Consider the following 25761-nt stretch of genomic DNA (forward strand, 5'->3'; position numbering starts at 1 on the left):
ATCAGTCTCTGTTTCCTTCTGAGTTTCAGGTAAATTTCCAGCATCAGCTGCAACTGTTATGGTTTCTCTCCCTTCAGCAGGTTGGTCTGCTGTCTGTTCGGGTAAGTTCTCTCGTCCAGGTTGGCCATTTACAATTACAGGTTCCATGTCAGGGGTGCGCTGTGTTTCCAATGAAGGTAAGTTCTCAGGTGGGGATTGGCCAAGGTCTTCTGGGGCGCTGCAGGAAACTACAGGATCCGGACAGGCAAGTACGACCGGAGGACGGGTCTTTTCACTGGAAGGCACAGGCACAACAATTTCCTGTGTGGACCTCGTGGTTCCAACGACCGGATCCTGAAAAGAATAGACAAAATCATCTTCATCCGAGTTGGGCTCTGGGTCGACAGTGTCAAGGTTCGGATGTTGACGGGTGCTTAGCCTTCGAGGTTTAGGCACAGCAGGGGGCTCCTCGTTAGAAACGGGCAGAAACCCACAGGGTAGCAGGAGGTCCCTGTGCAGCGTTCTGAGAGGACTGTCTTTGTTCTCTGGCTTGACAGAGTAGACTGGGAGATCACCCTTTCGGCTCACAACGACATGCACAGTTTCTTCCCACTTGTCCGCTAACTTGTGCTTTCCTCGTAGGCGTACATTTCTGACAAGCACTCTATCACCCACATCCAAAATAGATTCAGTGACACGTCTGTTGAACCTCACTGTGTTCCTTCCTGCTGCTTTGGCAGCATTTGTCCTGGCAAGTTGGTAGCTCTCCCGAAGGTGGTCTTTCAGGGCTTGCACATAATGGGAGTGAGACTTCTGTTCCTTGCGGTTCAATGGAACATTGAAGACAAGATCAATGGGTAATCGGGGCTGTCGCCCAAACATGAGCTCATAGGGCGTAAACCCGGTCGTGTCATGTTTAGTGCAATTATAAGCGTGCACTAAGGGCTTTACAAAGTCTCGCCAGTGGGTCTTGTCTTCAGCTTTGAGTGTACCAAGCATGCTTAAGAGCGTACGATTAAATCTCTCAACAGGGTTGCCCCTGGGATGGTAGGGTGTTGTTCTAACTTTGTGTATGCCAGCAAGCTCACAGAGTTCTCGGATTGTCTTTGATTCGAAATCTGGGCCCTGATCGCTGTGCAGCTTTTCAGGAAACCCATAGTGGACTATAAAGCTTTCCCAAAGGCACTTGGCCACTGTTCGAGCTTTCTGATTTGGAGTTGGTATTGCCACTGCATATTTCGTAAAGTAATCCGTTATCACTAGCACATCCTTGGTGTTACTCCGATCTGCTTCGATGGAAAGAAAGTCCATGCAGACTAACTCCAGAGGTCTGGTAACTTGGATGCTCACCAAAGGTGCTGCCCTCTCTGGCAGGGCTTTACGATGAACACAGCGGCTGCAACTCTTAATCTTCTTCTCAACATCATTTGCCATCCTTGGCCAGAAGAATCTGGATCTGGTGAGGTCAAGGGTTCGGTCAAAACCTAAATGACCCATGTCATCATGAAGGCTTGTCAAAACCATCGCTCTGTACTTCTCGGGCAAGACTATTTGATAGTGAGTTTCATCGCAACCCTGTCTTTTTCTGTAGAGGATGTCATCTCTCATTTCCAGCTTGTTCACCTCTCGCAGGTAGATGGGAAGGTCGGGCAGCTCTCTCTTGACCGCTGGAGAGGGCGTCTCCCCAGTCTCCATCAAATGGAGGATTTCACAGATGGCAGGATCTGCTTTCTGTTGTTGTCGCAAATCTTCCTCTGATACACTGGGAATGACAGGAAAACCATCGCAGCTCTCCAAGCTTGCAGGAATAGCTGTAGCCGTCATGGCAAGAGATGTGACAAGCGGGGTGATGGGACTCCTCTCGCTGGTTCTCACAGGAGGACAGACTAGATGCTTCTCACAGACTGCACTAACCGTCTTGGTAGAGAGACGAGTAAACTCATCGGACTCAGGTAGGTGATGGTGAATGAATTGCCGGATTCGCTCCTCTTCTTTCTGAGACACCAAGTCATTGACAGGTTCAGCATGCGGACGTCGTGAGAGGCCATCGGCGTCGAGGTTCCGTTTCCCTGCTCTGTACTGGAGCTGGAATCTGAAGTTGGAGAGGGCAGACAGCCAGCGATAACTCGTTGCATCTAACTTAGCTGTGGTGAGCAGGTAAGTTAAGGGGTTGCTGTCTGTAACAACTGTAAAAGAGACACCGTACAGGTAATCTGCGAACTTTTCTGATACAGCCCACTTCAGCGCAAGGAATTCCAGTTTATGAGCTGGGTAACGGGATTCGCTCTTCGATAGGCCACGGCTGGCATATGCGATAACTCGCATGACTCCCTCCTGCTCCTGGTACAGCGCTGCCCCGAGCCCAGTTGTACTTGCATCTGTATGTAATACATACGGCAGCTTGGGGTTGGCGAATCCTAATACAGGGGCAGTAGTGAGTTTGTCAATGATTGTCTCGAATGCGGTCTGGCAAGTATCCGTCCATCTCTTTCCAAACGGCTCTCTCGGCTTGAAGTACTCACCATTGGTCTCTTTCTGCTTGTAAGTCTTTCTGAGGGGTGGGTACCCAGCAGTGAGGTCGTTAAGTGGCTTTACGATTTTTGAGTAGTTTTGGATGAAACGGCGGTAATACCCCGCGAATCCTAGAAATGAGCGTAGCTCTTTCAGGTTCATTGGGCTAGGCCAGGTCTTTAAGGCCTCAATCTTCTCGGGGTCGGTCTCGACACCGTCCTCGGACACTACATGCCCTAAGTACCGAACTGACGCCTGAAAGAATTTACATTTCTCCAAGGAGAGTTTCAACCCATACTCCTTCAAACGACTCAGGACATGAAGAAGGCGCTTCTCATGTTCTTCAATAGTGTCCAAAAACACTATCAGGTCATCCAGGAACACAAGGACTTCTTTAAGGTTGATATCTCCCATGCACCGCTCCATCAACCTTTGGAAAGTACTGGGAGCATTAGTAACCCCCTGCGGCATCCTATTAAACTCCCAGAATCCCAATGGACAAACGAAAGCTGTTTTGGGTTTGTCGGTTTCTTCTACCTCGATCTGGTAATAACCAGACTTCAGGTCCAGTACGGAGAACCACTTAGAGCCCGTGAGTGCAGAAAAGGCTTCCTCCAGGTTAGGTAGTGCGTATGCATCCTTGATGGTTCGGAGGTTTAGCTTGCGGTAATCGATGCAGAGCCTTACATCTCCGTTCTTCTTTCTAACCACTACGATGGGTGAGGAGAAGGGTGACTCAGATGCACGGATTACTCCTGCTTCACTAAGCTCTTGAAGGTGTCTCCGTACTGCGTCAAGATCTTGTGGACGTATCGGTCGAGGTCGGTGTTTAAAGGGAGTTTCATCACTCAATCTTATCTGATGTTTGACTTTATCTGTTCGACCAAAGTCTGAATCATGTAGAGCGAACACTTCGGGCATAGCATACAGCTTTTTCTCTATCCTCTCTCTCCAATCAAATGGAAGTGGAGAGCCATCAAAGTTCAAGTTCAGCTTTACACTTTTCAGGGGCTTCGGGAGGTTGGATGGTGCTAGCTTAGCAGGGCTTTGCTTGCTTGAAACTACTTCCTGCAGGGCATGAATTTCAGCTATGACACTCCTTGCTGGTATAATGATGTCATGCTTACTCTCATTGCGCAACACCACTGGTAGATTCCTTGGTGAATTGTCAGGTGAGGTGAGCAGGCAGCTTGTGGCTAGCAGGCCTCCAGGCAAGGATGATGAAGGGGGTTCGATTACAATCCACCGGTCTAGAGCTTGGCTGTTGACATGGGCTAGCCCTTCTATGACACAGCTCTGTCCAGCAAGGATGACTTTCGGTTCCTTTCCTGGTAGTCTTACTAGTCCCAATTTACTGTCTTCTCTTTGCTTGTTTCTCTGCTGCATTACTTTCAGGATAACTCTGCACCCATATGGAAGGGTCTGAAAATCGGTGTTCACGCTGCGGCAGTTCTCATACACTAAGTCCAAGGTATTGGTACCTATCAGAAATTTGGACTGTGTATTGGATCTTGTGCTCGGGACAACTAATGCAAGTGTGGACACCGCGACTTCAGATCCAAAACAGGACTTCGGAAAGGTGATGTTAATTTCAATGAAGCCTGAATAGGGTACAGTTTGACCATTCGCCGCCTCTACTTCCAACAGGTCATTCAGGGGGTGGATCTTCAAGTGAGCAAGGTTGCTTTCATAGAATGATTGTGACACCGTAGTCACTTGGGATCCGGTGTCAAGTAGGCAGCTGCAGGACTGTCCATCGATGAGTACATGAGCAGTGTATTTAGCTCCTATCAATCCTTTTGGGATTCTCGTGTCACTGGATCTTTTATGTCTGCGTCCAATGTCAGAGGTGGGACTATCATTACTCATTTCAGTTCTCATTTGCCCCACAATGAGAGCTGAGTTCAGTTTAAATGCTGAGAGAAAGCAGGGTCATTCCTGCTGTCCCAGAGAGACTGTTTCTCTTTCAGCTGTTCTTTCTTGGTGGCTACTAATAGCGGGTTTGGTTCATTTGGACACACAGTGGCAATATGTCCATCTTCGCCACACTGAAAACAATACCATGGCCTTGGTCTGTTACTAGGCCGAGGGCTAACAGCTGGGGGACTGTCTGGCAGTTTGCTCTTTGGTTGGCGCTTTACACCCGCCTTTGGTGCACTGGCCTTGGTCTTTCGTGGCGCTTGAGCTCTCCTATCTGTGAGCTGACTCTGAAGCTCAGCTACTTGTTTCTTTAATTTTGTGACGACAGCATCAGGGGAAGGCTCATTAGACTCAGCTTTCTGTGTCTTTAATCGGGCAAGTTGACTCTGCAGCTCCGTGACCAGCTTTCTCATTTCAGCGATATCATTCTGTGCTGTTGGGGGACCTTCAGCAGAGCTTGCAGCTAACAGATGGGCGTTGGCCCTTTGCTTCACAGCACCAAGATGTTTCTTCTTGCGAGATTCTTTTGCACTCTGCCTATCCTCTTCCACACGAAGCTGCAACAGTAACTCTGAGAATGGAGGGGGCGTGTCTCTTTTGCGCTCAAGCTGGAGATCAGCTATCATGACATTGTCCCAGCACCCACGGCAGAACTGACGCAGTAGGTGCCTATCAACTCCATCAGCAGATACACCTCCTCTTCTCTGTGCTTTGGAAAGAACTGTCTGAAGTCTCTGTAGATACTGAGAGGGTTTCTCTCCAGAGTCTTGAAATGTACTGAGGAATACAGCAAAAAGCTCATCTCCGTCCTCGACTGTCCCGTAGGCTGACTCTAAGAGGTCGAGGTAAGCAGCTGGCAAGGCATTTGGGCCTAAAGGCTTCACCACATTAGTTGCCGGTGGCGCTAGACTGTCTAATATCTTCCTGGAGCGCTGTAAGTCAGACAGAGCTGGGTCCTTGAGAATGAGTTCAGCACTGTTCCGCCATGTATCAAAGTCTGTCTCATGACTTGGGCAGGGACATCTGCCTGAAAATTGTCTCAGTCTGAATGATGCGTTCATCAATGACACTGAAGCTTCGCTTCTCACCACATGCTCGACGACCATTCGTTGCACCTCTGGTGGATTAGTGTAGCTCATGGCAGCAAGAGGAACTTCATTCACTCTGGCAGCTCTGAATACAGTCGACTTTGTCGGGCTCTGGGAGGATTCAGCCTGCTCTATTGTCTTATCATGAAGAACATGTTCAGCTGCTCGTGGCTGAGGAATTTCGGGTGGTGGTTCTTCGCTCTGAACCTCCATATTGGATGACTCAGTGTCAGGTTCATTTGCAGGCTCTGAGCTCACAGCCGCTCCAGTTCCTCCGCATTTCAATAGCTGTTCTCGCAGGATGTCTTCATAGGATTTTCCACTTAGTCTTGCTACCTTCTGCAGTTCTCTTAGGAAACTCTGGGTGGCGCTCTCGGTCACAGTGGGGATGTACTCACTTGACAGGGCTTTGATGTGGAAGATGACTTCACTTGGGCTATTATAGCTATGGGGAAGTATTGGTTCTAGGGCGGTGACTGCAGCTCCACTATCATACTCTACAATGGCATGTTTGTGGTATGGGGAGTCAGGATCATCTATTCTAATAACTCTCCCTATATGCCCATATTTTTCCAAGAAGTCAGTGACTTCAACATCTCGCTCTGTTCCTGTTAATCCACTAATAATGACTGAGTTTGGCACTTTAACGTTTTCTCTCTCAACTATCTCCATTTTGGCCGGACTTGGTCTATTTTAGGTCTGGATGCTTAATCACATTTATCTTGATCAACAACTATTGTTATTTTAACCCAAACTGCTCCTGGCTGAGCTCGCCAAATTTATGTAGCACTTACCTCGAATATTAAAATAAGATGGATGCTGTTGGACCAGAACTAGGTTCGTAAAGGGCAGTTATTGATTAAATAACCATTGACCAAAAACAAATGAGAAAACACCACAGGCCAATGTTAAGTTTAGAATTGCCGGCTTTATGAAAAAAAATGTAAAATTAGGAAGTAGAATTGTATTAAGAAATAGGATCCTTCAAAACATTACATACTTAACACATGACAGACAAAATGATCACATATGGATGAAAAGAGAGTCAAACAAGAATCTGAGATTTACTCAGTTACCCTGTAAGTTAAGAAAACCCTTTTTGAATTCTTACTCTCTAGTTAACTTAACTTAGTTAGTTTCAGTAGTTTAATTAGTATCTCAATTGAGCTCTTAGTGTTCTAATATCGGTTTTTGTTTAGTTGGTTTGAAGTTATTTGATATAACTAGGTTTATTTATTTTAATTATCTATCTTTGATATTAATCAAATTAGGCCTATTTTTATTTTAACTAAATCACAAGCATTTGGTATTACCCTTTATCAGTAAGTTATTACAACCAAAAAAAACATAGGGCATATCACTAAGTCCACATGAGAAAGTTAACACCTGTAAATGCAGTATCAATCAACCTTACAGTTAAACACATTCAAGGCATATGCATAAGCATCTAACTGTATCAATGTCCATTAAATCGAGTCCTTAGTGCTAAACAGTCCTTCAGCAAACAAAATGGAGACGGTCCTTTTTACTCAGCAGCGCGAGCTCTCCATGCACTGCTCACGTGATCCAGAGGGAAATTAGCACTTTAATTTGAACAGCCTTACCGCGGTTGCTGAGAGACCCTGGCTCCTCGCTACAACGTCCACTCCCTCCGAATGGGAAAAAGATCGTTTCTCTCGACGCACAAACACACAGTCCCAGTCGTAGCTCCTAACTCGGGTGGCTCGCCATCTACTTTTATCACGCGCTGCGGCCGTGATGCTCCAAGCTCCACTCTTCCTCCGTGATTCTCGAGAGTAATTCAAATTAAACGCTAACAAAACCACAGTCTATCAGCATAGACAGAAGACTAAACAACACTTAAAAAAACAAATAAATTGTGAAATCCACTTAAACCTTCTCTTTTTCTTTCCTTCTTAATGGAGCTACTCTCCAACGCGACTTCACCCGTGTGTGCTGCGTTGATTCTGCCCCGAGTCCTCTATGGAGGACGACTATCGGTGCTGTGATTGGCTGTTAGCTATGACCTTTCAACTTCAACCAATGATAAAATAATGTACCAAAACATGAAATAATGTTTTTTTTTTTTTTTAATACTATTTATTTATTTTATACGTTTTTTAATATCACTAACTAAATTATTAAAATTATGAATTTCTGCTTAATATTCATTCTTATTTATTAACTATTTAATAGTCAATGTCTACTTTCACCTGGGTTACAATGACATTTGAAAGCCCTGCCCTGAGAGACAAATCATGCGTGTCCTGCACATAACACTTAGTTGTTGGTGTGCCTTAAATCACTACTAGAGGTAACCGACTTTCGTATTTTAAGACACATCAGATCATCACACCAGCAGTTCAGCAGAAATTAAGTGCTTGTCACTCCTGTAGCAATACGTAATCATTTCTAATCAAACCACATCTTTTATTATTTACATATCTGTATGAGACATAACTGCAAGCCAAGTTTTGCAGCAATTTGAGGGCTTTTTTGAGATTATAGACAGATAGATAAATGGATGGATGGATAAATAGACCGATAGCACATATAGTGAAAATTATACTTCTTTATCTGGTAGTCTAATAGACAAGTCTAGTTTTGGAGAATGCCAGGAGAAATGACCTGTTTGACTGCATTGTGCCAGTTGTAAAGTTTGGTTGAGGAGGGATAATGCTATAGGGTCCAGGGTCCATAGAAGTATGGTTCCTGACTGAACCTGACTGGCCTGCACAGAACCCTGAACTTACCCTCACTGAACAATCTGACTCAAGAATCCTCTTCTGAAGGTATAGGCAGAATGTCCCACAGACACACACAAATATATTGTAGAAAGCTTTGTCAGAAATGTGGAAGTTGTTACAGCTGCAAATGGGAACCAACTCTATATTAATAATTGGAAATTTAGAATGCAATATAAAAAATATCCATCTTGTCCATTTAATGTAACTAGATGATGAAAACAACAATAAGATGCAGAAACTACTGTTAGACCCAAATGTCATGTCACCCCCCCAGTACACCCAGCCTAAAGGTGTGTCATGTTCATAAGCATATGTGAATGCCACACCAGTCAGCTGCTGTTCACTCCTGAGGAGTGGACTGAACAGGTGGCGTGCTGCTGCTGCTTTGCATAGGCAGGTTACACATTAACAGCACAGACAAACCCAACACACACATACACACACAAACACACACACAGACACAACAACAACGATTAAGCTGTGATCACACCGAAAGCAAATAATTCAGCCTTCTGCAGACTGAAAAATGAAAGAGACAAAGACAGACGAAAGGATTAAGCTTAAAAGAAAGAGAGAGAGAGAAAGAGAGCGAGAGAGAGAAAGAGAGAGAGCGAGTAAGAAAAGGAGCGAGAGAGAGCTGGGCAGGTGCTAGGCGAGGCACTTGGCAATGAAGCATCGTCTAACAAGACATTGTTAAATATTTACAGCATTCCTGAGTATCACACAGCGACTACATCCTTTCTTTTCCCTTCTTGTTCTGTTGCTCTCTCTCGTTTCCTTCTCTCTCTTCTGTACTGTTCTCTCTTTACTCGTCCTGTTCTCTTCTCTTTTTTCTCAGACTCCACTTTGATCTCTCTCTTAAAAGGGATGTCCATCTGTCCATCCATGATCTCAGTGTGGTTGCAGGTGTGCTCATACTGCCCCATACCAATAAAATTAACAGTAGGGCTGTAAGAAAATACTGAAATATATTGAAGTATCATGATATTGCATTTTGTAGTATTTTATCAATTTGCAAAAACACAATATCGATTAAAAGATTAAGAAACTATTGCTGTATCAAAACATTATAATAGTATTTTTAAAAATAATTACACTGATCTTCAAAACAGTCCGGTTTAAAATGAAAAATGCAAAAAACTGGTATACTACATCCTGAAATATTTAATTGATTATTTTAAACAAAGTATTAATTTTAAGTAACTGTTTATAGATCAGTGACACAACAAAATACTGAGATATCAAAGCATTGCAAATTATGTATTAAAATATTTTAGTTTCTTACTAATAATTTACTAATGACTAATATTTATATATTAACTGCCTATCGATTGAAGGTGTAGTATTAATATATTAAGATATTACAATATTTTTTTCTATATTTTTTTTATTATCAAAAAGTCAGTGTTAACTAACGAGATTAAAGGTGTAAAAATATTGATATATCAAGAGTTATTTGTAATATTACTTTTTGCGATATTGTGCCGATTCTCGAAAACACAGTATATTTTTTCAACTGCCTATCGATTAAAAATATCAATATATAACAGTATAATTGTTTTGTTAATTGTCTATAATTACTTCACTTTCTTTGTGTTGGGGCATCACTAGTGATTTTTTTTTCAATAATAAAAAAATCTTTATATATTTTTTTTGCTTACAGTATCACAATTTATTGTAATAAACTGAATCGAAACCCCTGTATTATATAAGTGATACATAATGTAGTGCCAGGATCTTGCAGGATCAGTGACCATCTCTTAAGCCAGTGTTCATTAGCAATATTAGCCTAGCATCTCCCATTTTAAACTAAGGAAGCAATCCTGTTCATCTGTTTTTTCACCAATCTGCTGCTTTAAATAAATCATATCAGTATTAAATGCGTTCACATTTATTACAAGACATTGAAATGCAGAGTTGCAGCAGTACAGTCGCAATAACGTACTTTGTCTATAACACAAGGCCTCAGTATATAAACATAATGACACACAATATGATATATTATAAGATAATAAACCTAAACCTAATAAACCAAAACCTAAATTACATTTAAACCATAAATCATTTAAAGCATTTATACACGCCATAAGTGTTTTAAGCATGTGCTTGCTTGTGTGTGTGTGTGATTGTAAGTGTGTGTGTGTGTGTGTGGCCTAAAGAACAGGTAAAGCTACATACCGTTCTGAATCAGTGCTAGAGTCCGAGTTCTCCATGACAGCCTCTTCTGTCTGATCCGAGACCAGCTGCATCTGACACCAGTCTGATCTCTCTCATTCAGACCTCCCAGTGCCTCTTCACGGAAGAACAAAAGCCAACACAGGTGCAGTGACCTGCACTCAGATGTGCACTAATCTGTGAAGTGCAATAATTTCTAAACTCAGAAGTCTAGAACTACAGAAGTCTAAAGTACTCCAAAAAGTATAGCTAAAAAGTGTCTAATGAAACAACTTAAACATTGTCTAATGCACTTTTAGCATTGAAAGTGTCTAATGCTAGCTAAAGAATTTTAATAACTTAGTGCACATGTTTGTAAAATAAATAGTGCAGTAGTTTGAAAAGTTTCTAATGCTCTAGTTTAAAAAAGTGTCTAGTGCACTAGGCTGTAAAATGGATAGGGCTTCTTCTTAAATGGGCCTCACACTATGGAGAAAGTACTAGTTTGATAATTATCTAGCACACAAAAGGTGTTGAGTGCAGTAGGTTAAAATTTAATGCATAGATAATAAAACAGATATTGTGATAAATTTAGAATTAATAGTGAACTACACTGTAAACTTGTCTGGTGCAATAGTTTGAAAACTGGATACTGCATTAGTTTTAAAACTGTAATGCACTAGTCTGAGTTTTTCAAATTCTTCTAAATGAGTGCACTAGTTTAAAAGTGTCTATGTCACTGATTTGTAAAATAAATAGTGGGATGGTTTGTAAAATGGGTAGTGCACTAGTTTGTAAAAAACTCTAGTGCACTACATTAAGCGCATTAGTTTAAAAAGTCTCCAGTTCACTAGTCTGAAATGTGTATAGTGCATTAGTTTGTAAACTGGATAGCTCACTATTTTGTTAATTGATATTGAAAAAAATAGACAGTGTCCAAGATGGTGAAGTCTCTAGTGCACTAATTTAAAAAAGTATCTAGTTTACTAGTCTGAAAAGTGTCTAGTGTACTACTCTTTAAAATAGTTAGTTCACTAGTTTGTAAAATTGATATATTGCACTAGTTTGTACAGTCTCTAGTGTTCTATTTTGCCCATAACATTTCAGAAGTACACTAGACAGAAATCATTTCCAACTATAATTATGCTACCTCAGACAGTAAAGCTCACTTGTCTTGTCTGTAGCACCCTAGTCTGAAGAGTGTCTGCAACACTAGTCCACATTTGAAGGCTTAAGATGTGCTTCAAAAAGTAAGAGTTTGGTGCAAAGGCTCAGACAGCGAACATGTTGTTTGCAGGATTCGATGCTCTAAAGACGCTCCTCCTGGGCTGTCCTGGATTTCTCTCCAGACCATCATGATCACTATTCAGGGAAAGTCCAGCAAGACGTCCATCCAGTCTCTGGTTCTCGATAGACGCGGCTGGGGTTCTAAGACTTCTGCATGATGTTCTCCACCCCTGAGCCCGAGCATTTGTCTTGTCCGGGTCTCTGCCCACACTTCCTCCTCCTGCTGCTGCTCTTTCCCAGAATGCCGAGTCCTAAGTCCACTCTTGTGTAACTGCTCAGAAGAGGGGAGTGATGACATCACAGGCCATGTGGAGACGGTTGCTGGGTTCCGCTGGCTGCTTGCTGAAGCTAGCTGCTGGTGTATTAGCCACTGCTATGTGTGTTTCTGTGTATGTGTGTGTGTGTGTGTGTGTGTGAGTATAGTTTAACAGAGTCAACATAGAACAACACCTAGAGTAGCAAATTGTGTGTCAGGCATGCAAGAATCTGTGTGTGTGTGTGTCTCCTTGTCTTGTCCTCCTTCCCCTCGGGACATGACCTCCAGACTCGTATGCAAACGAGCATCTTAAGCCCACCTCCTCTTTATACTAGTACTATAGACACATTCTCTCTCTCTCTCTCTCTCTCTCTCTCTCTCTCTCTCTCTCTCTCTCTCGCTGTCTGTCTGTCTGTCTGTAAGTTTGGCTGCTCTCTCAATCAGTTACTCACTATATTGTACTTCAGGTCTGCTGAACTTGGGCCTGTGATCAATATTATAAAATATAAAATCTCTCTTTCTCTCTCACTCACTCACTCAATCTGCCCCCCATCCCCACCACACTGGTCCTGAAGCACTGTTAAACATACCCCCCTCCATCACACACACAAACACAACCCAGCAGGTGTTTCACAATGCCTACTATTATCCCTCCATGTTACTTAGCCTGAGAAAGGCTAGTGAACCATCACGATCACATCCACCAATCAGAAAAAACAATCAAAACATGCTGAAGAACCATCAGAATGTGCAGAACCACCAACATAATTCAATGATCCACCTGTGCCATCAAAATGCTTCCGGTAACAACCAGAAACATCATAAAATGTCAGAAACCATCAAACTTAATAAAACATCAGACCCACAAAATGTTATAGAACCAGTAGACCAATCAAATCTACCAAGTTCTATCCAACTTATCAAAATGCTGCAGTAAAATAATCAAAATGTATTCACACCTGCCAGAACTATCTGAATCATCAAAATGATTCACTGAACTCTCAGAGTCATCTGAATCAATTAAATGATTCACTGAACTCTCAGAGTCATCTGAATCACTGAAATGATTCACTAAACTCGCAGCATCATCTGAATGACTAAAACGATTCACTCACTGAACTCTCTGAATCATCTGAATCACTAAAGTGCTTCACTTACCCTCAGAATCATCTAAAATCACTAAAATTATTCACTGAGCTCTAATAATTATTTTAATCACTACAATACTTCAGTAACCCTCATCTGAACCACTAAAACACTTCAAGGAAGTCTCAGAATCATCTGAATCCTTAAAATGCTTTAATGAACTGTCAGAAACATTTGAATCACTAAACTGCTTTCTGTACAATTCAGAATAATCTGAATGACAAAAATGTTTCCTATAACTTTTAATACCATTTAAATCACTAAAATGCTTCAATGAACCATCAGAATCCTCTGAATAACTAAATCATGAATCACTGAACTCTCAGAATCATCTGAATCAAAAAAAAGTTACTTCACTATTGCTACCATTTAGACCTTCATAAATGCTTTACTTAACTTTCAGAGCCATCGGAATCACAGAAAAGATTCAATCAATTATTTGAATCATCTGTAGTATGGTTCATTAAACTCTCAGAATTATTTGAATTACCACATTAATTCCACAAATAAGGAGCACCATGAAAGTGCATGCAAGACAAGTTAGAGTCATGTGAATCAATAAAATGCTACAAAGAACCTTCAGAACCAAACTGTTCCAGTTAAACATTTTTGATAGTACTTCATAGTACTTTCAGAACCATTTGAATCCTCAAAATGCTTCATAAAATCAATTAAATTATTAACCATCACATCAACTGTCCTACTAGAACAAAAACAGCAAGTGTGTTTGCGCAAGTGTGTGAGTGTGTTGGGAGGTATCTGTATTGTGTGACAATAGGGGTCTTTCTGCCCTCCATGTCCCAGTTTAACCCATTCTAATTCCATATTATATGTGTCCTCAGAAAACCTCACTTTTTACACCTCCCTCCCCCTCTCAGTCACACACACATGAACATGCACAAAACACACACACACAGGCTCTTTGTGTGTGGCAGCGCGTTCTCAGGGGATTAACTCTACACAGTGTTCCCCCTACAGGCTAAACTGTGCTACTGCCAGTCACCATGACTGGACTGTATTAAATGTCTGCACCTGCGGCTCAGGTGTGATAAAGAGCGCTTTTTGAAGAAAACACTCGACACTCAACACAAGTTTAAGATCATCACATCAGTGAGGTAGATTCTGCGATTAAAGGGGTACTTGATTTTTTTTTCTAGAATATCTATATAGTCAAACATCAAACCCTTTCACGGACACACAGAGAATTTGTTTTCAAAATGTCAGATTTACTGATATGGACAAATTATAAACCATTAAACTAAAGCAGATTGGGGTTGAGATATTTTAGGTGGAGACTAAAAAGTCATTTCTGAAGTGGTTTCTCTGAGTAACCACTATGCACCAGATATGTGCTACTTCACTACTGTACTAAAGTACTAAAATGCTGTATCTGTAACTACTGGCCATCTAAATAATTAAAACAATTCACTGAACTCACATAAACATCTGAATTACTAAAATGCTTCATAGGCCTTTTTAGAGCCAATTTGAAACATCAAAATGGTTTATAGAACTTTCAGTATCATCTGAATCATTACAATTCACTTAACTCTCTGAATCATCTGAATCACTACAAAGTTTCATAGAACTTTTAGTACCATCTGAATCACCAAAATGCTTCAAATAAATTTTAGAGCCATCTGAATCACAAAAATCATTCTGTGAAATATTTGAATCATCTGTAGTATGCTTCATTAATCTCAGATTTATTTGAATCATCACAATGATTCCACAAATAAAAACCACAAACATATATGTAAGACCATTCAGAATCATCTGAATCAATAAAAGGCTTCAAAGAACCTTCAGAACCTGTATCTACTTCAGTATTATTTTTTCTTCTACTTCCTTTTTTAATTCACTATATATTTTTCTTGAGTTTAATACTTTTACTCTGATGCATTTTTATGTGCTGCATTGTTTCTCATAACAATTCTAAAAATGTTATGAATTTTTCTAAATTCACATTATCATAGCGGTAGATGCTCTGCACTGTCACCAAGTTTGATGAAGCTCCTCATTACTGAGCGATTTAAGCGAGCAAGCTGGTCTTGTTCGAAGACCGAGCTGCTTCCGTTCTGCCTCTTACTCTGCTGCCTGATGTTGAAAGAACACTTCAACTTCTACTCAAATCACTTTTTTGATAGAGCACTTGTACTTTTACCTCGGTCTCAAGAACTTTATACATGTCTGCTCTAAACTAAGCAGTGTTAACTATATCACTTGCACTTATATTTTTATTTTTAAGGGTAGCAGGATTTATGAACTTAAAATAATCCTGACATAAGCACTTAAAATCCACTGAGCTGGCTTTTTGAACAATTAACAGTTTATAGTTTATAAACTACTTATTTATTTCCAAAAAAAGTGAGGAACCTTTTCAAACACACTACATATTCAGACATTAATGGACACTCCTACTAATAAATGCAATTCAGCTACATTAAGTTGCACCCAGATGAGCAAAGTTTTGGAGCATTATTACTGTATACTTCTCAGATGATGTTTGTGGGAGTTGTAGATGAAAGGGGGGGGGGTGATCATCCTATATCCTGACTCCACTAATGTTTTTTGTTACTGAATGCAAACAAAATCCCTCACAACAATACTCTAACATTTAGTAGAAAGTCTTCATTGTATTGTACAGACAGTTACTCCAACAAAAGCAGAAAAAAATCTTTTTTAATATCTTTAATTTTGGAACAGATAATGAATAAGTGCCAACTGTCTATTAGAAACATGAGTTTGATTTTTAAATAAAAGGTCTGTGTTTGCGTTGTAGTAGTGTCCTGCAATGTTCTCTTCACTCCCAAATTTAAATTTGTTAATTTTTTTTACAATTAATTGTGATTAACTCTGATTGACACTAATTATATCTCAACCACTGAATTATAATAATTAGGTAAAGGATGATATATATGATATTTAAAACAAAACATTACAGCAGATGGATATTAAAGTGTGTGTATGTATGTGTGTGTGTGTGTGTGTGTGTGCACGTGAGCATGTCTCAGAAGAGTCCTTACCTGCGGACGGTGAGCTCTAGGGTTTTGTAAGACCCCTTGACCAGAGAGATGGCCTCCTGTCTGAACCCGCTCAGCTCCACACCGTTAATGATGACCACCTCATCTCCTGCCAACAGGGGGCACTCCAGCAACCCAGCCTTGCCGCCCTCCTCGACCTGCGCACACACACACACACACACACAAAGAAAGAGAGAAAAAAGATGTGAGAAGTACACGGAGAGAGAGAGAGAGAGAGAGAGAGAGAGAGATAGAGAGAGAGAGAGAGAGAGAGAGAGAGAGAGAGAGAGAGAAAGAAAAGATGTGGTACACACTCTCACACAAACAGGAGCTGGAGAAGAAATTCACACGCACTAAAAATGCAAGGAATGTTTTCTTTGGAACTAGGAACACACACACACACACACACACACACACACACACACACACACATTAATAATGCTCTGACCATCTGAGTTATAAAGGTCCACCATGCAGAAAGTATCTTTGGCAGCATCTGCCAAAGCAGCAGTCTCTTCTAAAGCTGACCATCCACATGCAAGAATGACTAATAAAAAATGTATCTATTTGCATCTTCAGCAAATATAGAATAGTTCCACTTTATTACACTTTTAAAAAGTTTTGTGTTAAATGTTCTACAAATATGTAATAAACTCAAGGCATTATTTAAAAGCTCATATATCACTGATGTTTTTATTAATGTTATTACAATCATAAATTAGAGAGTATGGGAAATGCAACAAAAGATTAAAAAGTAGAATTTCTTGCATATACTTTGAGTTGTATTTGATTGCAGACAGTTCAAACCCATGTTATTCATGTCTGCTCAACTTCATTTCCTCATTATACATGCATTCATGCATTTTACTGCTACACATTCCAAAAAAATTGGAATACCGATCCGTCTTGAGCAACATACATAAATTACCACTAAAATAAAGTAGTATGTGATGGTCTATCCTAGATGCCACTGAGCCTAGATACTACTTTATTCTTGTTTAAATTACTATCGGGTACTGGAATAAAGCATCCATAACCAGTAATTACCAAATTTGCTTTGGTTAAAAATGATAAGCGGGGAATCTGCCCAGTCTGGCAATCTAATGTCCATGGAAACCCTCACAAAAACTAAGAATCTAAAAATCATCTAGGAAGTGGGACATAACCCCTGAACAACATCTAAATAACTGCAAATCTGTGTAATCTTAAATAAGGTCCCATCCATCAGAAAACCTCTGACCACAAACAGGATCGGTGTCAGAATAAGAACAAGATTATAAATGCTCAGATAATAAGACACAGCATAATGAGACATTGATAAATACCTACGCCAAGTGTTTGGACTGCACAAGGTGAGAATAACCATGTGATGAAAAGAAGGGGGCAAATAGTTTTTCATATGAAGGATTCAAGGATGGGGTGTTAGTCCACTGACAGAGGGTGACAGTCTAATGCTAATTTTTTCACTGCATGGTACCTACACTAATCTGGCCAGTCAGAACATTGCAAAGTTTACATGTGACATCATGTCACTTTAAATCAGGGGTGTCAAACTCATTTTGGCCGAGGGCCACATTGGCATATTGGCTGTCCTCTGAGGGCCAGATGTAACTTATAAATGTAATAAAATGTAACCAAATGTAATATAAAATGAATGTAATTACTCTTTAATGTTAAATAACTCTAAATGGAAAAAATGTTTGCTTGTTGCTCTATTAACATAAATCCTTTTAATTTGTCATGTTATGAAATCCAAAAACTCCATCAATCAAGAACCAAACTATTCAAGTGAATAGAAATGACATAAAATACAAGTTATATTAACTTTGATCAAAACGTTTGATACTGAAATAAGGCTTAATAAATATAAAATCAAAAATTGTGAGCTGTTAAGAATATGTGATAGATTTAGCAGTTCCTCAGATTTAGCAGTTCCTCATCCAACCACTAGTGGCAGCTGCAGCAGCAGCACAAGCCCCCGCTGTCTTCACTGAGTCAGAGCTACAGCCCAGCCACGGGCTACAGGCTCAGCTCAGCCAGTCTGGAGCGTTTTTAAAACATTTTAAGTTCTTCTGTGTAGGAAATAAAGGTTTTAACCCCACTAACCGGATAATACAGCTCTCTACAGTTCATCTTTCAGCCCAAGCAGCTAACAGCAGCAGTTCAGAGCAGCGTCACGGAGTCACTGCTCGGATTAACGTTACATTATAAACAGGTCAGTTAGCGCGCTGCTAACCTCAGAATGTTTATAACTACGGAGTTTAGTGCACACACCACGGCTGCAGGGTTAGACTGTTGAAGGCTACTGAAGACTATAAAAGGCTATTGGAGGTTATTGAAAGGGTTATTGGAGCAGAAATCAGTAAAGGCTGGTTAGATAAGTGATTCACCTCCTCCTCCTTTGCTGCGGTGAAACTGTGACTAGCGCTGTCACAGTGATGTTTATTAACCTCATTAAAACAGATTTTGTCAGCTATTGTCTTATAAATATTTACACAGAACTTATATCTCTCATAAAAAGCGTTTATTTTGGTCAGTAACACTCTTCGTAACACAAAAGGCATACCATTCTTTCGCCTTGAAGCACAGCCGTCCGTCTGAATCAGCTTCTCTTTTTCTGGACATTATGGGATAAACATTTCACCCGCGAAGTTACGCCTTCCCTCCGGCAGGGTTTCCACATCAATGACTACACTGCCGTGTAGTGGCAGTAAGCCGTAACTTCGCGGGTAATACAATCGACAAGCATTGTGGGAAACGTAGTTTTTGGTCAAAGCACGCTTCTGATCCATTTATTATAGACACTAAGATCTTACAAGCTCTCGCGGGCCACATAAAAGGACGTGGCGGGCCACATTTGGCCCGCGGGCCTTGTGTTTGACACATGTGCTTTAAATAAACAAGTACTAATCCAAAAGAATAGGCCCACTTAGCAAAACTTCCCAGGTTCCATGTTGGTCCCACATATAGATGTCAGTGATGGGCCCTTTTAGGGTCAGGGATGAGACTAGGAGGCATTAAAAAGGAACTCTGAATTGTACACTGCACATCTAGATGAGACACATGAGATTAAGGTGGGCTGTAATGATGGGGCCCATTTGGAAAGCCAAACTGGATCCCAGTAACAACACTTTCTTAATATGATTAAACAATGAAAAATCAGTGGTCTAGACCAAAGTTCTGTAGAAATGTTATGGCAGGACCTAAACTATGCACTTTGTGCTCGCAGGCCTTCAAAATGTCCCTGAGCTGTAGCCCTACTGCATTGTGAGGCACCAATTAAAAAACAACAAAAAGTTCTTAGTCAAAGGTATTGCCGTTACAAGGTGGGTGTAACCAGCTATTGAAAGCAGGGGGGCAATTACTTTTTCACAGTATCTACCAGTTTCCCATACGAAATCTTACACCACAGTATTTCCATGGTTTAAATTTAGACCCAGAACAAGCTTTTGCTTTTTTTTTTTTTAACGCAGAACGTAAGTAAACTGACTAATGGAGCTGCTGTTTCTAGATCAGCGTTTTCGCCTCTTTCCCTTCAGGGGGTTTCACATTAGCCACACAGGGCAGTGTGTATCCATTACATCCGCCTAAAGCTCCTGGAAGTGTCCACAGTCCCAGATCAGAACAAAAGGGCAGCTCCTCCAACGCCCATGCCAGCACTGGCTTATCTAAAGAGTCTAGTGACAGGAAGCACTCAGGCAGTGTAACGGTTAAAACGGTCCCACCGGAGGAGCGAGGTATGCGGCATTTACGCTGACCTTAATGGATCAGATTCAGTAAAAGCTTCTGGGACCTGCATTAAGACTTCTCTTCAGCTAAAGGACCATTCGAGCAGTGATAAATACAGATAAAGAGCAGGCTTTATCTGCATCCTAGGAACTGTTCTCGCAGAGTTGTTACAGACACAGTATGTGGATGTAATGTATTCTGTAAACACAAGGTATCAAGTAAGCTGAGACTTCAGAATTAGTTTAAAAGTGATCTCTCAACTCCACATGTTTGACGATTCACAGGTGCATGCTTCTGGATTGGCCAAAACACTACCTAGATATTCTCACCCCATTACTCTACCACACTCAACTTTTTATTAGTCTTGCTTCTAACCCCACCCCTTTTTCTACCTTCAAATTGTTTTCCATTTACCAAGTCCAGTTCACCAACTTCCTCTAATTAAACATCTATCTTCTAACTACGCTGCTTTATTTTAATTCCACTTTTAACCCCAGCCAGTAGTTCTTACTCCACCCTTTTCTTTTATTTTTCTTTTAACACCAAATCATTCTACATGTGTTCCTGTATAACTTTATTTCCTTTAATATTAAATTTACAATGTAAATAATTCATAAAAAGAAAGAAACATTAAATGAGAAGAGGTGTGTCACAACTTTTGACTGGTACTGTAACTGTAGCACCTTTTTGTTTGACGCAGACCTTAAATAGCAGCATTCTGGAGTGAAGCAGTGTCTGGTTTCTCCTTCAAGATACCACCAGGACACTGCCCTCAGCCCTCACATCTGGGCAGGCTGTTTTTAAAGTTTAACAGACACAATTCCCAGCACACCTTCACTGGATGCCCTTGCCACTTCTCTGCTAGTTCGTTCATCATTCCTCTAGACAGGATCACGTCAAGCAAGTTGGAAGCAGAAGAGCGTGACTTTGCAGCTGACCTAGAGAGTGGAGGTGACCTAGAGACCCGGGAACGATGGATATGCGTCACAGTCCTCACTTGACACGCTCATAAAAACTGCGTCCTGTTTTGTTTCGCTTCCTACGACATCCTCCCTTCCTTTTCTTTTCCTCGTTTTCCTCGTTCACAAAAAAGTGGATGGAGCTGAGCGCTATTCGTGACATGCTTAGAATAATCAGGAGAGCAAGCATGGTCTATCCCTTCAGTCTACACGAGCGCAGCCGGAAAGAAAAGCCCGCAGACGGGTTTACTTAACTTCCAGCAGAAAAGGGGTGAATAGCCGCCTTTTACTACAGAAGTGGAGCCAAAAGCAGTGCAAACAAAGCCTTTAAACCGGGCCGGACAAAGCGCCTAATTCCCTTAACCTTCCCGTCGCCCTCGCCTCTGGGGTCAGAGGTCGCTGTCCCTCTGATGGCTCATGCTAAAGCGAGGCCAGTGGCGATGTGTTTGGAAGCAGGCCCAGAAAAAGCTGTGCTTAAGAGGAGAGGCTGCATCTATTATCCCAGCTACGTCAAGTGTGTGTTTGGCTCGTCCTTGTGTGTGTGTGTGTGTGTGTGTGTGTGTGCGTGTGTGTGTGTGTGTGTATGTATCTCTCTTTCGTTTTTCAGCAAGAGCTCTTGCAAATTTCAGTACTGACATTCCACTCTCCTCTTTTCTCTCTCTTCACTCAGTCTCTTATCCTCTCCTTCTCTTCCCCTCACTCTCTCTCTCTCACTCTTTATGTCTCTCTCACTCTGTCTCTCTCTCTCTGTCTTGGACTGATGCCAGAATCCTGGGCTGCATTCCGGCCTGCACTTCCCAGTTCTCGATGAGAAGGTGAGGGGGCAAGGGCAGTGTGTGTGTGGGAAAGCAAGAGAAAAATTTCAGTAATAATATGAAAGAATATTGAAGTGTGTGTGTGTGTGTGCTGCTCGTTTATGTTTGGATCTGTAGCTCAGACCCCACAGAGACTTCACATCAACAACTCAGCAGCCTGTCCTCCCTTCATTTTTTCTCCTTTTCTCAGTTTCTTTTCCCTCTCTCTGTCTATATTGTGTCTCTCTGTCTTGTCATTTATTTCTTTCTCATCTTGCCTCTCCTCCTGTCTCTTTTTTTACCTGTCCTTCAACCCCTTTCTCCTCTCCTGACTTATCCCTCTCCTCCTCACTTCTCACTTTCTACATCTCCTCTTTTTCCTACCCCTCCCTCACCTCTTATCTCCTCTCCCCTTTGTCTCATTCCCCATCTCCTCTCCCTCCTTCATTTCCCTCACCTTTCTGTCCTCCCTGACTGTTCCACTCATTTCTCCTCCCTTTCTCTCAACTCACTCACTTGTCTATCTCCCTACATTATCCTTCTCCTCTCATTTTCATTCCTCTCTTTCCTCTCTCATCCCCTTTCTAACCTCCACTCTTGCATACTTGCATCTCATCTCACTCTCTTTTTCTCTTCATGTCTCTCTCTCTCTCTCTTAACTGCCTCTTTAACCTTCTCTCTCCTAATCCCACAAGCTCCTCCCACTCACCAGCATGTCCTCCCGTATCACTCACTTTACTTACATTTTCTTCTTTTCTCTCCTCTTACCTCTCTCTTGTTTCTCTCGGCCTTACTCTTTTACCATCTCTTGGACTCCTCCATCTCTCCTACTTTCTCCTTTTCTTTATTGCTCCCCTTTTCTCTCCTCTCCTATTCTTTCTCCATCTCCTATCTCTCTCACTTTTTTCTTTTCTCTTTTCCTCCTCCCTCCATATCTTCTCTTCTATTTTCTCCTCCACTCTCTACTTCTTATCTTCCTCTTTACTACTTATCTCTTTCTTTACTCCCTTTATCACCTTTCCTTCACTTTACCTTTTCACACTATGTCTCTCTTCCTTTACTGTCTCTTCTTTTTTTCTTCCTTTCCTTCATTTTCCTCTGTGAAGAATAGTTCAGCACGCATTTAGTGCCAAAAATCATGTTTTTAATTAAATAAAGAAGTTCATTTTGGCACAGATGAGTGCTGCACCATTTTTCATGAAGACTTATTTTTGATTTTGGGTGGTGTTCAAGAAACAAAGAAGTTTGTTAAAGTACATTTTCCACTTCTTTTACCTTCTGTCTCCTCTTGTCTCTTCCCTCTCTAAACTCTTTCTCACCTCCTCCCTAAATGTGCTCCTCTGTCCTCTCTCTTTAGTTTGTCTACTCCACTTATTCCTTCTTTTACCTCCTCTCTCCTCCCATTCTCGGTCAGTCCTCTCTCTTAACTCCTTTTCTCTCTCTTACAGCCTCTCCGACCTCCCTCTAACCTCCACTCTCCTTCCTCTCTCACCTCCTGCCATTTTCTCACTTCTTCCATCTCCCTCTGTTTCTCTCTCCTAATACCCTCTCCCATCTCCTCTCATCACCCTCTCACCTCCTCTTTCTCCCCCTCTCTCTACTACTTATCTTCCTATTTATCCAATCTTTCTTCACTCCTACTCTTGGTATACTCTCTACTCCTTCTACTCCACTTTCTCTCTCATCTCCCTATCGTCCTCTCTCCCACTCCCTTTCTCTTAACTGCCTCCTCTCCTACTGCTGTCTTCACCTCTTTTGTCCCCCCTTTTTCCTCTTGGTTTACTGCATGTCCTCTTGTCTCATTACTCCCTCTCTCACTTCCTCTCTCCTCTCTCTCCTCCTCCTCTTTCTTTTTTAGTGTGATTGACAGTTATATCTCACATTCAGATACTTTATTTACTCCTCAGTTTAAATACCTTTATTTAGAATATAACACCAACACTAACTATAAAGGCTGATGTCATGAGGGTGAGCTGCTATTGTGCCATCAGCAGACAGAGGTTGTTGCTGACACATTTAAACACACACACTCCCACACCCACACCCAACCACACATACGCACACCCACACACATCATCACCAGAGAGCAGATTAGAGTGTCAGGCACTGTAAGAATCCATGTGATGACATTTACACCCCCACACTGCAAGGGAGTGGAGGGAGTGTGCCTTCTTTCAGAACCTTGTGCCTATACCATATAAGGTGGATTGAAAATCCAATTACTAAGGCGGAATTAGATATTACTATAAACTAGGATAAGAACTGGGTTAGGATGCCAAAAACTCAAAATATGTTTTCAAAATGTTTAATACTTAAATTTAATTTAATTTAATTATTATCAGCGACAGTTTCAGACAAAAATGTTCATTTTGGTTAATTCCTAACAAATATGACTCACTTCACCAAAGTTACAAAGTGCAGTAGCAGTGTTTCAGTCTGTATATAATTATTTAACATCAAATCATGTGTGCCACAATTATTAGCACCCCTGATGTTAATACTTTGTACAACCCCCTTTTGCCAACAAAACAGCACCTAATCTTCTCCTGTAATGTTTCACAAGATGGGAGAATACAGAAAGAGGGATCTTTGACCATTCCTCTTTGCACATTCTCTCTAAATCATCCAACGACCTGGGTCCTCTCCTCTGCACTCTCCTCTTCAGCTCACCCCACAGGTTTTCAATGGGGTTGAGGTCTGGGGACTGAGATGGCCATGGGAGGAGCTTGATTCTGTGTGCGGTGAACCATTTCTGTGTAGATTTGGCCACATGTTTAGGGTCATTATCTTGCTGAAAGACCCAGTGACGACCCATCTTCAGCTTTCGGGCAGAAGCCACCAGATTTTGTTTTAAAATGTCCTGGTATTTTAGAGCATTCATGATGCCATGCACCCTAACAAGGTTCCCAGGGCCTTTAGAAGAGAAACAGGCCCACAGCATCACTGATCCCCCGCCGTATTTCACAGTGGGCATGAGGTGCTTTTCTGCATACTCAGCTCTTGTGTTACGCCAGACCCACTTAGAGCATTTGTTGCCAAAAAGCTCTATCTTTGTTTCATCTGACCAAAGCACACGGTCCCAGTTGAAGTCCCAGTACCGCTTAGCAAACTCCAAACGTTTGCGTTTATGATTGTGAGTGAGAAATGGTTTCTTCCGTGCATGCCTCCCAAACAGCTTGTTGGCATGTAGATAGCGCCTGATGGTTGTTTTGGAGACTTTGTGACCCCAAGAAGCTACCATTTGTTGCAATTCTGTAACAGTGAGCTTTGGAGAACTTTTTATTTCTCTTATCATCCTCCTCACTGTGCGTGGTGGCAAAATAAACTTGCGTCCTCGTCCAGGCTTGTTTACCACTGTTCCAGTTGTTTTAAACTTCTTAATAATTCCTCTGACAGTAGATATGGACAGGTGTAGGCGAGTAGCGATTTTCTTGTAGCCATTGCCTGACTTGTGAAGGTCAACACACATCTGCCTCACTTGAATGGTATGTTCCTTTGTCTTTCCCATGTTGAAGATAAATGGCCTCTGTGTCACGTCATATTTATACCCCAGGGAAACAGGAAGTTGTGAATTACTAATTAAATGTTCCTACATACTCTGATCAACTTCGTAAACTACTGTAGAAGTGACAGAAACACTTTTATTAAATTTATTTCCTAAGAATTGTTAGGGGTGCCAATAATTGTGGAACAGGTGATTTTATGAAGAATAATTATTTCTTAGTCAGGGATTTTATTTCCCCCTTAAAATTTACTTGAGTTAAAGGTTGGACTTTACTTTTTTTCCCATCGTGGTCCTATATTATTTTGAACAAAACTCAGTTTATGAGAAGCTAAAGAACACATCTTAACCAGGGGTGCCAATAATTATGGAGGGCACTGTAAATGTGATGCTCCGGATTACACCCAGTGAAGCATCAACATCATTCAGAAGCTGCTGTTTAAGGTGAAAAAAGTGACAATGCTACTTAATAAAACAAATAATGTCAAAACAGATTTGTGCTTCATGCCTGTGAATTCAATGCGTTCAATGTATCAATGTAATTAATATGTCCAAATATTTGTGGATACCCCTTTTAATTAAGGCATTCTGCTACTTTAAGTTGCACTATTGCTGACAAATGGCAAATCCACACACACAGCTTGTCTAGTCGCTGTACAGAAAGAC

At 41.3% G+C, this 25761-nt stretch overlaps 1 protein-coding gene across 3 annotated transcripts in view; it reads right to left on the bottom strand.

Annotated features, from left to right (window-relative positions):
- shroom3 (shroom family member 3) overlaps nt 1-25761 on the bottom strand; it is a 104911-nt gene that overhangs the window by 60973 nt on the left and 18177 nt on the right. For 2 of the 3 annotated variants that reach the window (XM_015601487.3, XM_007233962.4), the window contains exon 2: nt 16115-16269. In XM_015601487.3, the coding sequence (XP_015456973.3) occupies nt 16115-16269 (155 nt within the window). Of the gene's footprint in view, nt 1-10423; nt 12054-16114; nt 16270-25761 lie in introns of those variants that run through there. The other variant, XM_007233963.4, reaches the window with a different exon arrangement.

This window comes from Astyanax mexicanus, chromosome 17 (genome assembly GCF_023375975.1).
Source record: "Astyanax mexicanus isolate ESR-SI-001 chromosome 17, AstMex3_surface, whole genome shotgun sequence".
In the NCBI taxonomy this organism is placed as follows: Eukaryota; Metazoa; Chordata; class Actinopteri; order Characiformes; family Acestrorhamphidae; genus Astyanax; species Astyanax mexicanus.